The sequence below is a fragment of the Choloepus didactylus genome, chromosome 5, assembly GCF_015220235.1.
Source record: "Choloepus didactylus isolate mChoDid1 chromosome 5, mChoDid1.pri, whole genome shotgun sequence".
Lineage (NCBI taxonomy): Eukaryota > Metazoa > Chordata > Mammalia > Pilosa > Megalonychidae > Choloepus > Choloepus didactylus.
Window position 1 is genome coordinate 147,174,677 of NC_051311.1, and position 15,089 is coordinate 147,189,765.

Sequence of the window (15,089 nt, forward strand, 5' to 3'; positions counted from 1 at the left end):
AGCGGATGAGATAATGCATGAGAAAGTAGAAGCACTGAGAGAGGTCAAATAAGTGGTGAGTGTGCTGGAGCAGACTCAACAGTCAATCATTTACCTTTTGGAAATGTTGCAAGCCATAAACCATCGATAGCTTGAAATCAGCCATGGTGGGAGTACTTACACCACAGAAATTGGCAAACAATATGCACTACAAATCAGAATTTGTTTTTCTTTTGAGCTCATTCATTAGCACATCAATGAATTAAGGGTAAAATATTAAAAAGTCAACACTCAGAACTGCCTGAGTCCAATTACAAGTTTGCATTCAGTATGTATTGTAACAATGGACATGTGCTTTAACCTCTCTGAGCCTCAGTGTTCTTATCTGGAAAATGGACACCATTATAGTGTCTCCCTACAGAGTTGTGAGTATTCAATGAGACAATATATGTAAGGTGTTAAGAATAGTGCCTGGCACACTAATTACTCAACACATTTTAGCTTTTCCTTACCATACACAAAGTGAAGCCCCAAGTTCCCAGCTGTCAGTAGAACTGACCCCTCTGCCCAAATAACTAACTAAACTTTGCTCTTTCTAGTCACTTGCTCATATAGAATCCATGTCTGCCCAGGTAGCATACACATATCCTCATGGCTTTAAAACTGAGAATTTACATGAGGTTAACACCATGCAGCTCAGCAGTCAACACACTGTGACCATTTCAGTAGCTCCACCAGCAACTTGACAGGTAGATTCCTTTTGAGGTCAGCTTCAGTTCTGATTCTCTGAGGCATATCATTGATAGTCATAAAGGACTTCAGAGGGGAAAAGAGGAGAAGCTACACTGGTCAGGGATTCAACATAGCAATTCCTTCATCATTCATTTAATGACTAATTTAAATGGCCCAGTGTTAGAGAGTGAGGACACAGGGCCAAATGGACATGGTCCCTGCCAAAATTCATGTTTGAGAGAGAACGATCAAATAATCAGACATATGATCTTATAATTCCAACTGACTAAGTGCTATGAAGGCAGTAACAGGAAAACAAAGCCAATAAAGGAGGCGCCTGACCTACCGTGAGGCCCTGTAGGATGAATGGGAGTCAAGTGGGCCAGGGGGGAGATGAGGAGAAAGGAGGGGTTGGTTGGGTCAGAGGGAACAGCATGTGCAAAGGCCCTGTGGTGCAGGAACAGCACCTTTTGAGAACTGAAAGGTCAGCCAGCCTTGCTTCCCTGATCTTCATAATCACAAGTTTGTAGACAGGAATCTGTGATGTATAGCAGGGTCTCAGATTCTAAAAGCCTGCAGGTATCAGGACCCCTGCTAAAGAACAGCATTCGATAAACCAGCCAGAGGGAATTTAGTTGTTAAGGTTATTTTATCTGTTACTAGAATTCTTTCCATTGCTTTACGAAGTACAAGAAAAATAGTATCTATTACTTATGACTTACACTAAATTTTGGAATCTTGGGTTTTGCCAATGCAGAGGAAAAGTTGATAAAAATGAAGGTCAAAATAAAAATAAAATTACCTGACAATGTCAAACTCTGCTGCTTACACCAGGTGTATTGCACAGTTCCTGAGAGGGAAGCTATTTTTACTGAATACAATGGGACATTTGGGAACATTACCACCTACATTTTATTATACCAACACAAAATGCCTTCTGATTTGGCAGGCAGGTTGTTTAAATACTGGCTGGGCTATGGTCACTTGAATACTTTTTTTTTGTTTTTAAGTCAGCAGTGATTCACTGAAGCATCAGCATATCTGGGGCAAGGCCATTTTAGGGCATACCAATATATCTGCCAATTTGGTTTCCATTCCAGGATGGACCCAGGCCAGATGGACTGATTAAGCCGGGTAGGTTACAGCCTGTTCCAGATGGACACCTATTTCCCCAGCTCGACTGGCAATCCAGTCAGAAGACAGATCACTAGAACTTTCTTGCAACTCACTAGATTCACGCAGTCAGTTAACAAATATGTACTGAGTATTGTGCCCACCACTCCTGTGGGCACTTGGATACAACAGCGACACAACAGACAGTCCCTGCCTCTCATGGAGCTTACACTCTAGTGCAGGGAACCAGGAAATAAACTGAAAAGTGAATATAGCATGTGAAAAAAAGCATGAATACTTCCATATATATTTCCTAAGAACAAGGATGTTCATTTATGCACAAGTATAGTTATCAGCTTCAAGAAATTTAGCATTGATATAAAGCATACAGTCTATGTTCCAATTTTTAAATTTGCCCCATTCATGTCCTTTTGGACATTTTCTCCCCCATTAATAGATCCCAGTCAGGATCATATATGGCATTTAATAGCCATTATCTGTATGCTACTATTTTTAAATGTTTAGAAAACAGACATATAGAAAGATAAGAGAGAGAGCGCAAGCCAACTCGGCAGGTGAACTCACTGCCCTCCCCACTAAGTGGGACCTGACTCCCAGGGGTGTAAATCTCCCTGGCAACACAGGATATGCTCCTGGGGATGAATCTGGACCTGGCATTGTGGGATTGGGAATATCTTCTTGACCAAAAGGGGGACGTGAAATGAAACAAAATAAAGTTTCAGTGACTGAGAGATTCCGAATGGAGTCGAGAGGTCACTCTGGTGGACATTCTTACGCACTATACAGACAACCCTTTTTGGGTTTAATGCATTGGAATAGCTAGAAGTAAACACCTGAAACTATCAAACTGCAACCCAGTAGCCTTGACTCTTGAAGACGATTGTCTAACAATGTAGTTTACAAAGGGTGACAGTGTGATTGTGAAAACCTTGTGGATTGCACTCCCTTTATCCAGTGTATGGATGGATGAGTAGATAAATGGGGACAAAAACTAAATGAAAAATAGGGTGGGATGGGGGGGGATGATTTGGGTGTTTCTTTTTACTTTTATTTTTCATTCTTTTTTTTACTTTTTCTGGTACAAGGAAAATTTTCAAAAAATAGATTGGGGTGATGAATGCACAACTATAAGAACTGTGAACAGTTGATTGTGCACCATGGATGACTATATGATATGTGAATATATCTCAATAAAACTGAATTTAAAAAAAGAGAGAGTGTGCGTGGTTGTGAGAGAGAGGGAGAGAATAAAACGATAGGGCAAATGTGGGAAAATGTTGAAGTCGGTGGATCTGGGTATGTGGATGGGGGTTATTTTGGAGTTCTCTGTACGGGTTTTGTATTATTTTTGCAACTATCCTTTAAGTTTGAAATTATTTCAAAATAAAAAGTGAAAAGAAAAATAGCATTAGGTTTGAAGAAAAACAAAAGAGGTAAGGTGGACAAGGAGCAAGAAAGAAAATTGCTATTTTATATTTATTTGGTGTTGAGGAATGCCTGCTCAGATGGGGATATGTGAGCCTACAGGAAGTGAGGGATCACACCACGTGGCCAACTGGGGAAAGGGATCCAGGGGGAGGAAGCAGCAAGAGAAACATCCGAGGCTGGACTGCAGCTGGTATGATCAAAAATCAACAGGGCAGTCTCTGTGGCTGGAGTGAAGGAGGGCTGGAGGAGAAGGAGGTGATGGTACAGGCAGGCTACTGCAGAGCTCTGTGGGCCACAGAACGACCTCTGGATTCCACTCTCCGTAAGATAGGGAACCACTGCAGAGCAGAGGAGGGGCAGGATCTGACCACATTTTAGAAGGATCACTCTGGTTTCCTGACATTCTGGCTGCTTCAGTGTTGAGAACAGGCAAGGGGAGCAAGGGTATAAGTGCTAAGGAAGCAGGAGGCTATCCCAATACTACAAGAGAGAGACGTTGATGGACTGGATAACCAAAACGGTGGGTAGACAGGGGGAAAGGCTGGGAATATATCTGGAAGACAGACTCAACAGGATTTGCTGATGGAGGTTTGCTGGTGGTAGACTGAGTCCTAACACGATGAACAGGAATACACTGAGCAGAGCTTGTCAGAGTCACTGGGAGGGAGTATCCAGGCAACCCAAATTCAGGGCTGTGACACTTTTAAACAGCAAAGCTCTGAGTAGGTTAAGCCAAGCTTAACCCCTGTGGCAGGTGGATCCTTTCCTAGAATATTTGTGGCAAAATAACAATTGAGTAGAGGAATTTTAAGCTATGGTACAAAACTGCCAGGCACTTTGTAGTTCCGATATTATTTTTATTTATTTATTTTCTCACTAAAAAGCCAAGGAGGCCTTTAACACCTTTCAACTTTATAGCCACACAGAGAGAGGGAATTCCCAGAAACCATTTCCTCTCAAAGGATCAAGCAGAAGTGATCCTAGAACTCCTGCACTGTGATGCGGTATAGCAATTGGGCAGAAAGGAGAAGCAATGGCCTGACCTCAGCCCAGCAGCTACTGAGCTCTGCCCAGCCAAGGCAAGAAATGTATAAAGGGGGATGCTCAATTGAAGTAGGTGACACTCTGAGTGCAGCCTGCCTCCTTTCTCTGGGACCCACAAGTCAGTCCTGTGTTGGGGACCAGGTGTGTTGGTCTAGCACCTAAGACAATGGTGAATGTGGGCCAACTACCTTCTTGGGGCACCTGGAGGCAAAACTCACCCCCCAGCAGACAGCGGCCACCCAGCACACTCCTTCCCCTTATGCTCTGAGCATGTTTACATGCACTGGAGACTGTCTGTCTTTTTATGCATGTTTTATGACACCCAGCTTACCCCCACTGCTGTATCTGTTCCGGGTAGGAAGGGAGTGGAGTCTCTTGCCTATAGCGCACAAAAGGGGGAGCATGTAGACCAAATCCCTGCAGCAGCCAGTGGATTGAGACCCCCTGGCCATGGGGGACTGATGCCCACCATGGAAGCTGACCTTGCTCTCTTCTCTATGTGAGTAAGCATTGTTCCACCCAGTGCCCGTGTGAGCATGTTTTTGTTGGTGACCCCAATACCTGCAAACAATGAAGTGAGTTCAGACCCTAGGACTGCTGTTCAGGTGTCAGGCCTTGCTATGCTCTTTGCTACCCTCCATGCAGGGAGATGTCTCCGGGGAGGTGGTAACAGGTGTCTCTCTCTCTGACCTACAGTTTGGGACAGCGTGCAAGGTGCTGAGTGAGCAATTACAGCAGAAAGGAAGAGAGCTTGTCATGGAACAGGGACTTATTAAATATTTATTGAATAAATATTGATCTTATTTATTCAAGAAGTATTTATTTAACCAATATATTGAGACAAAGCAATGGACAACACAGACTGCTTTTAGAGAACTAGGACTAAGAAAGAATAGAAAGATTCTAACTGGATCTCAGACAGAGATGGCATGTCATTTAGTGTTGGCCAAGGGCTTTGCTGGCACCCCAGTGAGGGTGTCATCAACATGCCCCACAGAGAGGGACCGTCATTCTCAAACTTCCAATTCACTGGCATAAGTTTACAATGCATTCACTGCACAGAGTTCATTATATAGCTTGGTTTCATGTTTTCCCAACCAGTCCATCACTACTTTGAAATACCACTATGGTTTAAAGTAAAAAAGGAAGAGGAAAGAAGGGAGGGAGGGAAAAAGAAAGAAAAAATGGAGGTACTTCTTATATAGGTAAGATAAAAGTCTGAACCTAATACTTAGCTTGGGCTAGTATCAAGATAGAATGGAATAGTTGACTATCAATCAGGTTTTAGAGCTGTTTTGGATTTCGGATACTGCATCCAGTACCAAAAGTACACGGTGGGTTGAATGTGGAGAGCAGAAGGAAGCACACACTGCTCCATCCCCTAGTGCATTAATTTATGTCTAACCTCCCATACCCTCTCTCGGATAATGGGTCTTGGAGATCACGCCCATGCTTAACAATGATCTCATCCAGCAGCTTGAAGCATTCCATTCAAATCCTTGGCTTTGGAAGTCAGAAATTCTGCCTTCTAGCCCAATTAGTAAATCTAATCACACATATTTACATTCTCAAGTGGTCCTAATTGTTTGGCAGTAACAGCTTGGTTATTCACGATCAATGAAATTGATGCCACTATTTTTAAAACATGAAAAACTGTACATAAAAACAAGTCTCCAAGCTGTGGACCTTGGTCAAAGAAAGAATAAAAAGAAAAGTGATGAATAAAGGGTTTCAATGAATTATTGGGCAAAGAATCATTTTTAAAGTCCCAGAAAGGCTGTGCCTTGGGGTCCTTGTTATTTTAAGTTGAACTCGGGCTCCAGATCACCTAGAAGGAAAATGTCACTCAAGTAAAAATGTTCCTTTACGTGAAACTGTGTGTTTAACTGGCAACATATAATTTCATTTAAAAAAATTAGGAGCAATTGCTGCTGAAGCTGTTTCGGGGACAAGGGGAGGGGAGGATCTTTCAGCACTACAGGAACAAAAAAAAAAAAAAAAAAAATGATGTGCCACCAAGCTTTATTCCAATCATTTGCTCCGTAGTTAAGTTTAATTACACATTATACACTGTCCTGTAATTATGTCGCTTGGGAAACTGCCAATTTCCTCCTTGAAATGTTAAAAGTTCTTTAATTTATTTTAAAGACTCAGCATCTCCTCCATCAGCACCCCACCTATTGCATAAGGGGTATTTGAAGCCTGTACCCTTTAAACGCATGCTGAGTGGACAGCGAGGGGTTGATTGCATGGGCTGACCCATACTGCAGAGAGCTGACTGTGTTGGGAGCCCCAGGGCACTGGTCCAGTCTATTTTTTACTTTTATTAGAGAAGTTGTAGGTTTACAGAAAAATAATGCAGAAAATACAGAGCTCCCATATACCACCCTATTTTAGCACCTTGCATTAATGTGGTACATTTGTTACACCAGGTGAAAGAGCATCTTTATAATTGTATTGTTAACTGTAGTCCATGGTTTACAACAGGGTTCACTGCTTGTGTTGCACAGTCCTATGTTCTGTTTTTTATTTTTTTTATTTTTATTCTAGTAACATATATACAACCTAAAATTTTCCGTCTATTTTTAATAAGCTCTGATAACCTTTCTTTCCTTTCAAATCCATAAGAGGAGAAATTGAGAAACATGCCCTTCCCTTTCCCTCTTTCCCCCATTCCTTTGTCTAGTCCCTTTCCCCCAGTCCTAAGAGACCAAAATCCAAGTTCCTCATTCTCAGCAAGCGAATACACACCCCACACAAGATGAGGCACTAGCCCTCCGGAAGTTTACAATCAGAGGCGAAAGACAACGAACCCTGAGCAAATAACTATGAAGCTCCCAGAAGACTGTGCATTAATGAAATATCAATTCATGGGCTGGAAAAAAGAAAAGCAAATAAACTTGTGTGGGCCCCTACTATGTGTTGGCAATGCACTCAGAATTTTCCATATGTCACTGCAGACCATCACTGTCAGTCACCACTAACTCAAGTACCTTCAAGTACAGAGCAGGTAACTAGAATGAGTGAAGCCGCCAGACTAATTACTAAGGAGTGGTGGGGCTTGTGGCTTCTCAGAGAGTGAGGGCATGCTCTGCCAGAAGCAGTCCAAATTCTCTTTCTTTTAAAAGTACTGTGCCAGTTAAACAAAACATATCTGGAAGACTCATTTGAACAGTGGCTGCAATCTCTATAAGAAGCTAGAAACCCTCGAAAGGCACAGAATATGGGCACTGGAAACAGTCTACATGGACTTACATTGAGCTCTGGTGCTTACTTAGCTGTGTGTCCTTGGGCAAGTCACCTAGCCTCTCTGTGTCTAGGTTTCCTCATCTGCGAAATGGAGACAATAACAGTGCTTATCTTATAGACATGTTGTGAAAACTTAATGGTTAGCATAGTTCTTATCTCATAGCAAGCTCCAAATAAGGGTCTGCTATTATAATTAGGTTCAAGTCCTCCGACACAGGAGACAGAAACTGAAAAGAGCCTGACACAGCCCCTGTGTGTCCTTGCTTCTTTCTCCCAGGGCATTTCTCTTCAAGTGTCTGGGAGTCCTCTCTTAGCTTCTCTGGGGCAAACTCTTGGCTTCATCTCTTATTTTAGCATCTCCAAACGTCCTTCTGTTCACATCTCCAAGCATCTCTGTTGGATCTCGAGCTGTCTTACATACTCCAGTGAACTAATCAAGACCCACCCTGAATGGGTGGGGCCACACCTCCATGGAAATAATAATTTAATCAAAAGGTCCTCGCCCACAGTTGGGTGAGTCACATTTCCATGGAAACAATCAAAAGTTTACATCCTAATCAACAGACTAATCAGTCTGCTCTCACAAGACTGCGTTACAGAATATGGCTTTTCTGAGGGACATAATATGTCCAAACCGGCACAGTCATGCCCCAAAATCCAGAAGGAAAAAAGCAATCTTATCAACCCCTCTCACTACACCCCCCAAAGAAACTACTCTCTTCACTTGCTTGCTTTTCTCTTTTTCTTGCATTTAAGAAATAGACCCTGCCTGGTATTATTCTCCACCATGTGGATCATGCAGGGCACTGGCTCGGCACACAGTATGTGCCTGATGATATTTCCTGAATGAATCAGAGAATGAATGATCGTGAACGTTGAAAGAGCATTTTCTTCCTTTAGTTAGATGCTGTTCAGCATCTACGAGGATAGGCTATTTTCATTTTCTGTATTTCTAATCAACATTTTTTTCTCTAAAAAGGTGCAAGTAATAATGGAAACACCTCATTTTGTATGCATGGTTTTTATTTTTGCAAATAAAATAGCTTATCTGATTTCTTTAGGGTCTGAGATTAATTCACAGTACACTTCTGTCTGGCTGTAATAAGAAGAGGGGGGCAGATGACTGACAAGTAGGTTCCACATGCCCCCTTCCCTCCCTCTGCAGATTTCTGAAATACTTCTGAGGATCACTTCTCACATCACCAGTTTTGAAACTAAAGACCACAGCCTTGTAGTGTGATACCTTCACCAGGCTCATTCATTCCTTCAAATGGCATTATTTTAGTATCAATCAAATACTGGTAACATGGTAATATATAGAAAAGAGACAACCTTGGTATTCAGAGGATTTATAACCTAATAAAGATAATGGGATATTGCAAATAAAATTGAATAATAAAATGGGGAGGGCAGGTATAGTCTCTCTCACTTTTAGGGAAAGCTTGCTGACATAAATTCTAGGAATCTTTCTAGACTTAGGAAGCATCTTACTGAAGACAGACACTCGTTCAAGGGTTCTCTGGACTTCTCATGCCCTCACGTCCTTCTTTCTTTGACCCTGTCTCCTTTCCCTCCACGTCAAGAAGGACAGCACTGGTCTGTCCATCCCACTCCAAGCCCAGAGACAGGAGGCTGCAGAACTGGAAAGTGCCTAAGATTTGGAGTTCAAAGTCCTGAGTTCAAATTCCAGTTTTCTCACTCCTGGCTGTTTGACCCAGTGGAACTTTCTGCACCTAAGTCCCAGTTCCTACAGCTATAAAGTGGTGATAACACCAATGCCATAAGGTTTTCCTGAAGACTGAGCTAATCTAGGCAGTCTGTCTTACACAGTGCCTAACCCACACTAGGTATTTATTTTCTCTGATCAAATAGGAGGAAGCTGAAGACAACTATGAAGAATTAATGCATCCTGAAACCGCCCCTCTTTCATTATAGCATTTTTCTTAAGATTCTTTAGTTTTTTTTTTTTTTTTTTTTTTAATCTCCCATTTCCAACTCAGATCTGACCTCATGTATTAGGGAAACCTTTAGTTTTTAGGGGTATTACTTCCTACCTGCGGCTGAATCTTGGCTCTCATGATCACCAGCACAGCTCTTGTACCAAATGAAAACCAAGTCATTTGGGTTTCTCAGTAGCTCCCACTGAATAATTAAAAGCACTGAGAGTTTATGATCTAAGTACAAAGGTCTTATTTCTAATGGAGTCGTTGAGCCTCTTTCTTCCAAGGCAATGAGAACTGCCATTCCAGGGAGGAAAAAGAAAAAAAAAGCAAAACAAACACTAAGCATGCTCACACTGAGCTCTGTACTATTATCCTGTCTCTGAAATGATGACAGCAGGATGGTAGGAATGAGCCAAGCAACTGCCCTGCACCTATCTCCTCCTAGAGAACCTGTCCTGCTCCCGAGCTGGGGAGAATTTGGGGATAGAGCGTCTCCAGAAAAAGTAAAAGCAATTATGCCCAGAGTAAATAAGGCTTAGATGCTGGAAATCAGATTTTACTACATGCACAGTGGGATGCTCAAATTTGCAATTCTCCTCATGCTCTGTGCCCATCCAAGTGTGGGGTAACTCAATTACATCCACTGCTTTCATTAGTACTCAGTTTAAAAAGTTCATTCAAATATTATATGAGAAACCAGGCCGCTCATCAATAAATTTGTGTTGTAAAAATATACCTTTATAACTGTTAAAGGAAAGAAAAAAGGCCATGGTTCTCAGATGATAAAAAAAGAATTGCTCACTAGCAAGAGGCCATCTGAATAAAAACAAAAGAACTGTTTATTCATTTCATTAACAAGAGCTTATTAATATCCACTATGTGCCAGTTATTGCACCAGGGGTTAGGAAGAGAAATGAACCTTGGTGCTTGCTCACAAGGAGTTCACAACCAGTGAGGGGAGACAGCCATAGAACGTTACAGAAATTAGATGATAAATGTGTACAGGTTGTGAAGGGGTCCAGGGAGTTGCCCAGGTAGGAGGCGGGGAAGTCTTCAGAGAGAATATGACCTTTCTCATGAGTGGAGTTCAGACCAGGGAAGGTACGAGAAGGGCATTCAAGCAAAAGGAACAGCGTGAGCTGAGACCCAGCAGTGGGGAGGTGCCGGGCTGGTTGGGGTCTGCCATGGTTTGGATGGATGGAGGCAACGGTGGCAATGGGCAGGATGGAGAAGGGAGAAAGGGAGATGGGTAAATCGAGAGAGAAAGCTATAGAGGTGGGCTGGTAGGCCTGGAGTGGTCCCTGAAGCCTTCTGAACTATACTTTATTTCATAAAGCTCATCCTAGCATTTGGCGTAAGGGTAGGTTCTAAAGGACCAGATTCTAGCAGAGAGACCATTAAGATAAAATTTCAACAATCCAGTTAAACAGATTGGAGGGGATCCATATGAGGAATTTTAAGGAGGTAGACTATAGAGAACTTGATGTCTACATGGGATTGAGCTCTGCTGACCCACCTGGGTGGATGTCTCTAGATGGTGACCCCATTGCAGATTTTTACTTCGTAGTCCATTAACGACCCTGCCATCCACCCAACCGTTCGAGTCAGAAATCTCCCACTTTCTCAGAGAGAGTCCACTTTATTTTAGCTCTCAAATAACTCTCGAATCAAACTGTTTCTCTCCATAGCCCTGCCACTACTCTACTGCGTCTACCATCCTTTCTCTTGTATTTTTGCCTCTCATCTGGATTCCTCACATCAGTTTCCTTGCTTGGGAGTGATCTTTCTAAAATTAACTCTCATCATCTTTGCTTAAAATACTACAGGAGTTCTTCACTGCCTTTAGGATACAATCCAGACAGACACCTGAATATGGTTAACAGGTCCCTAATGAATTGGCTCCCATCTGTCCGTCGGGTCGTGATCATTATTTTGCCATGTTTTAGACATACTAGACTATTTTTGGTTCCCTGATCAAAGCACACACCTTTGGGCCTTTCCTACTTGGTGTGCTCTCCCCCTGTCCTTCTCCTTCCCTTCCTCCCCTGGCTAACTTCCACTATCCAGCAGGTCTTAGTCTAGATGCACTTCCTCCAGGAAGCTGTCAGCAGCCAAGCACGCATCTGTGTTGGTGACTTTCCCCTTCCCCAATCTAAATACATTCCAAGTGACTTGGAAAGTGTCTGCATATTTGTCTCTTCACCCCCTTTCCTCCTTTTCATCTCTAGAGGGTGAACTCCTTGATTCCAGGACCCATGACCAACTTCCTTCTTGTGGAACCCCCATCACCTGGCTCCGTGTGGGGCACTTGAGAGGTACTCAGCAAACATGTGCTGACTGAGTGAGACCAGAAAAGGTCCACAGAGCCCTGGAGCTCATCTGTGTCTGACGGACAGGCAGGGGAAGAGAACCGCGCCCATCACCACCCCCACCCCCCAGGGACTGACAGTAACTGTCAAGGAGGAAAAAACCAAGACAGGCAGTGCTGGCTTCAGGGCAAGAAGGAAGAACTGGTAAATGGCACTGTCTAGTGTCAACAGGAGGTCAAATGAGATGAAGGATGGGGAGAGTTCTCTGGATTTGGCAGGAGAGCAGCTTCTGGGAAATGATGGGCTGGAAGCACTGGTGCTGGAGGTTGAAAGCGAGTGGCAGATGGGTTGGAACACAAGCAAGAAAAATACGGAAAAATATGGCTACGACATGGTTGAAGGAGCATGACAGCTGTGGGCGGAGAGGTGGTTTGCCAGGGGCTCAGAGGAAACATGTATGTGTGTGTTGCAATTCCTTTTAAAAATCTCAACAAAAAATCTGCCTGGCAAAGAAAGTGAATAGTGAGGCTATATTCAGGTACAGAATAAGCATTTACCGGGTGACAGATAAAAACAGAAAATGAACAACTGCATTCAGATAGGAGACTAATCTAGTCAAAAAAGCACACAAATTTTATCAAAATGTGAATTTACAAAAAAAAATTTTTATGTTTCAGAAGAGACCATTCAGCTCACTATCAGAGGTTCATTGGCTGCCTGGGATCATATCACCCTGTCTTCAGTAGACAGGTATTTTCATAGTCACCTCAAAGGTTCCTAGCAGAAAGCTCCAGAATTTACATATTACCCACTAACCCCATCTATTCTTGCAAATAGCTTTAGCTTTCCATCCAATAGTTAATTCCCCAAAGTCACATGGGATGCAGAAAACATCAGGAAAGGGATGCTTTTGAAGAAATAATAATGACATCTGAATTATGGGACTGTTTAACCAATAAAGAAAAGTACATGTAGACAAAGGGCTACACTCTTCTTTTAAGCCCCTATCAGGTATAAAGTTCTGTCAGGTTGCCATGGTATTAATTTCACTTATAGCATTTAGAGAACTCATTGAGATAAATGGGCTTAAAACATTAAATTTCTTTTCATGAGACACATGTTTCTTAGGCAATTAACAATACATTCAGCATCAATAAGCTCTAATCTTAGAAACACTCATCCACAAATGTTAATCATTTAGTGCTACATTCAGTTTCTCCTTGGCTTCTACTTTCTACGCTGAATGCTCCAAGGTTTATAACACAGTGTCTCAAAAATATTAATTTACTTACTATGAGAGCAGATTGCATTCCTAGAAAATATACCATGCAATAAATATTCACACATATAAGCCAAGTCAAACTTTTATGGAAAAACAATTTTCATACGGAAGACCACGTTTCTGCCCAAGGACCTGATCCCAAATCTTTCACATCAATCAACCCTTCATGTAATCAGATCACAAACACAGTACTCAACTCATGATATCTGAAAGGGGCTCCTGTGCTTACCCGGATGTACGCATCCTGATGGTGCTTAGCGAAGTACAGCATGTTGTCCAGGGCTAACATTCCAGGAGGAGTCTGTGTGAAGTCCATTGCTGGGTTGACATGATTCTGTGGTTAAAACAAAAGGTTCGAAAAGGTTCATTCTTCAGCAGATTTCACCAGTCACCAGGGGGCTGGTTTTCCTCCCCAAGGCGGAAGTACCACAAAGTGAGCTCCAAATCATCAGATAAGGATGACATGGGTTCAGCAAAACCAGCTTTTATACCTGGGATTAGAAAACTCTGTTGGAGATTAAAAAATAAATAGAATTATTTGTAGACATGTGACACTGTGGGAAAAAGAAAATGACATAAAAAATTATTTCTGGGGGCTGTGCTGAAGTGGAACCAATAGCATTTGGGGAGAAAGACCTGGGATGAAACCACCTCTGCCATTTAACTTATAGGTTGAAGAAGCCATTTACCTTAACTTTCTCACCTCATTGCGAGGGTTAAATAGGTCACCTATCAACAGGCTTTATGAACTGTCACGGGTTCCACAGTTGGCAGGCCTCTCCAGCACAGATAGGAGATAAAATTCAGATGTCCGCAGGGTCCTGACAGTGGCCTGCTAAGGTCACCACACAGAGCCAGGAAACTCAAGCCGACAGGGAGCATGGGCAGGTCTGACTAGATTCTCCAACCTGCCCGAGACCACTCAGTAAATACCACTGTCTCTTGAAGCTGAGATGCAAATAGCTCTCCACCTTTATCACTGAAAAGCACTGAGAGCCATCCTGAAACTTCAGATCTTAATTGTGAATGAGTTATGTGAAGGCATGTATTTTTTTTTTTCATGTTAACGAGATGAAAAGAAATGTAAAATAGATGTAAAAAAAAAGAGAAAAAGATGTAAATGAAAACTGCTTTTACCTCTTGATCAAGATAATTTGCAGGAAACTAAGTATTTTTGTTTAATAATCATCTAGAATCTCTGTTTTTACAGGGAAATTTTCTTTAACTGCAGTTCTTTCTGATTCAAGTACAAGAAGTTCTTGTTTACATGTTAACATTCAAACGACCTACACTTTCCTGCATTATTCAAGAACCCATCTAAACTCTCTTTCCCATGGTGATTGGAAATTTCATCTACTGGCTAATAAACAATATCTAAAATAATGGGAAAGCAGTGTGGCCTGCTTCTCTCAGTTCTGTTTCAGGAGCACCCCTGTCTATCTCTATAGAGCAGGTTAATCTGTGCAGTGATTTGACTATTTTATTTTAGCATATTATCCTGACTCATTTACTAAAATGTTGGAAAGTTTGAAAAATATTGAAGTACTACTATTAATGATGAGAAACACAGGTCTCATAAAATAAATACAATCATAACAAAAATGAAAATCATTTGGCATGTTAAATGCAGTGCTTAACCTTAATCTGATGTTCACTGGAGTAGGAGGATCAGACTTGTGTTCAATAATTAGTTGGGGGAAAAGAATAAATCATAATGCTGGAAATAAATTTTCAGAGATTTAGTCTAAAAAGTAACTTGTAATTTAAGATTTCATAATGCTTTTAGTTCTTTAGAAATGGATAATGGAACTTCCCCATTACACTTAAGTTTATTATTTTGACTTTGACACATCAGATTTTCATAAACACAAGTAATATGAAAACAGTTAATATTCACCGAGTATTCTGGGGGTGCTTGCACTATTTTGCGATTAACAGGTATTAACCATCCAAGTATCACAGCACCCCTGTGTAGCAGTCACTGTTCTT

General features: G+C 41.8%; 1 protein-coding gene across 4 annotated transcripts in view; it reads right to left on the bottom strand.

Moving 5' to 3' along the window:
- ELMO1 (engulfment and cell motility 1) overlaps positions 1 to 15,089 on the bottom strand; it is a 548,078-nt gene that overhangs the window by 268,159 nt on the left and 264,830 nt on the right. For all 4 annotated transcript variants that reach the window (XM_037837090.1, XM_037837088.1, XM_037837089.1 and 1 more), the window contains one exon: positions 13,330 to 13,434. In XM_037837090.1, coding sequence (XP_037693018.1) covers positions 13,330 to 13,434 — 105 coding nt within the window. The remainder of the gene's footprint in view (positions 1 to 13,329; positions 13,435 to 15,089) is intronic.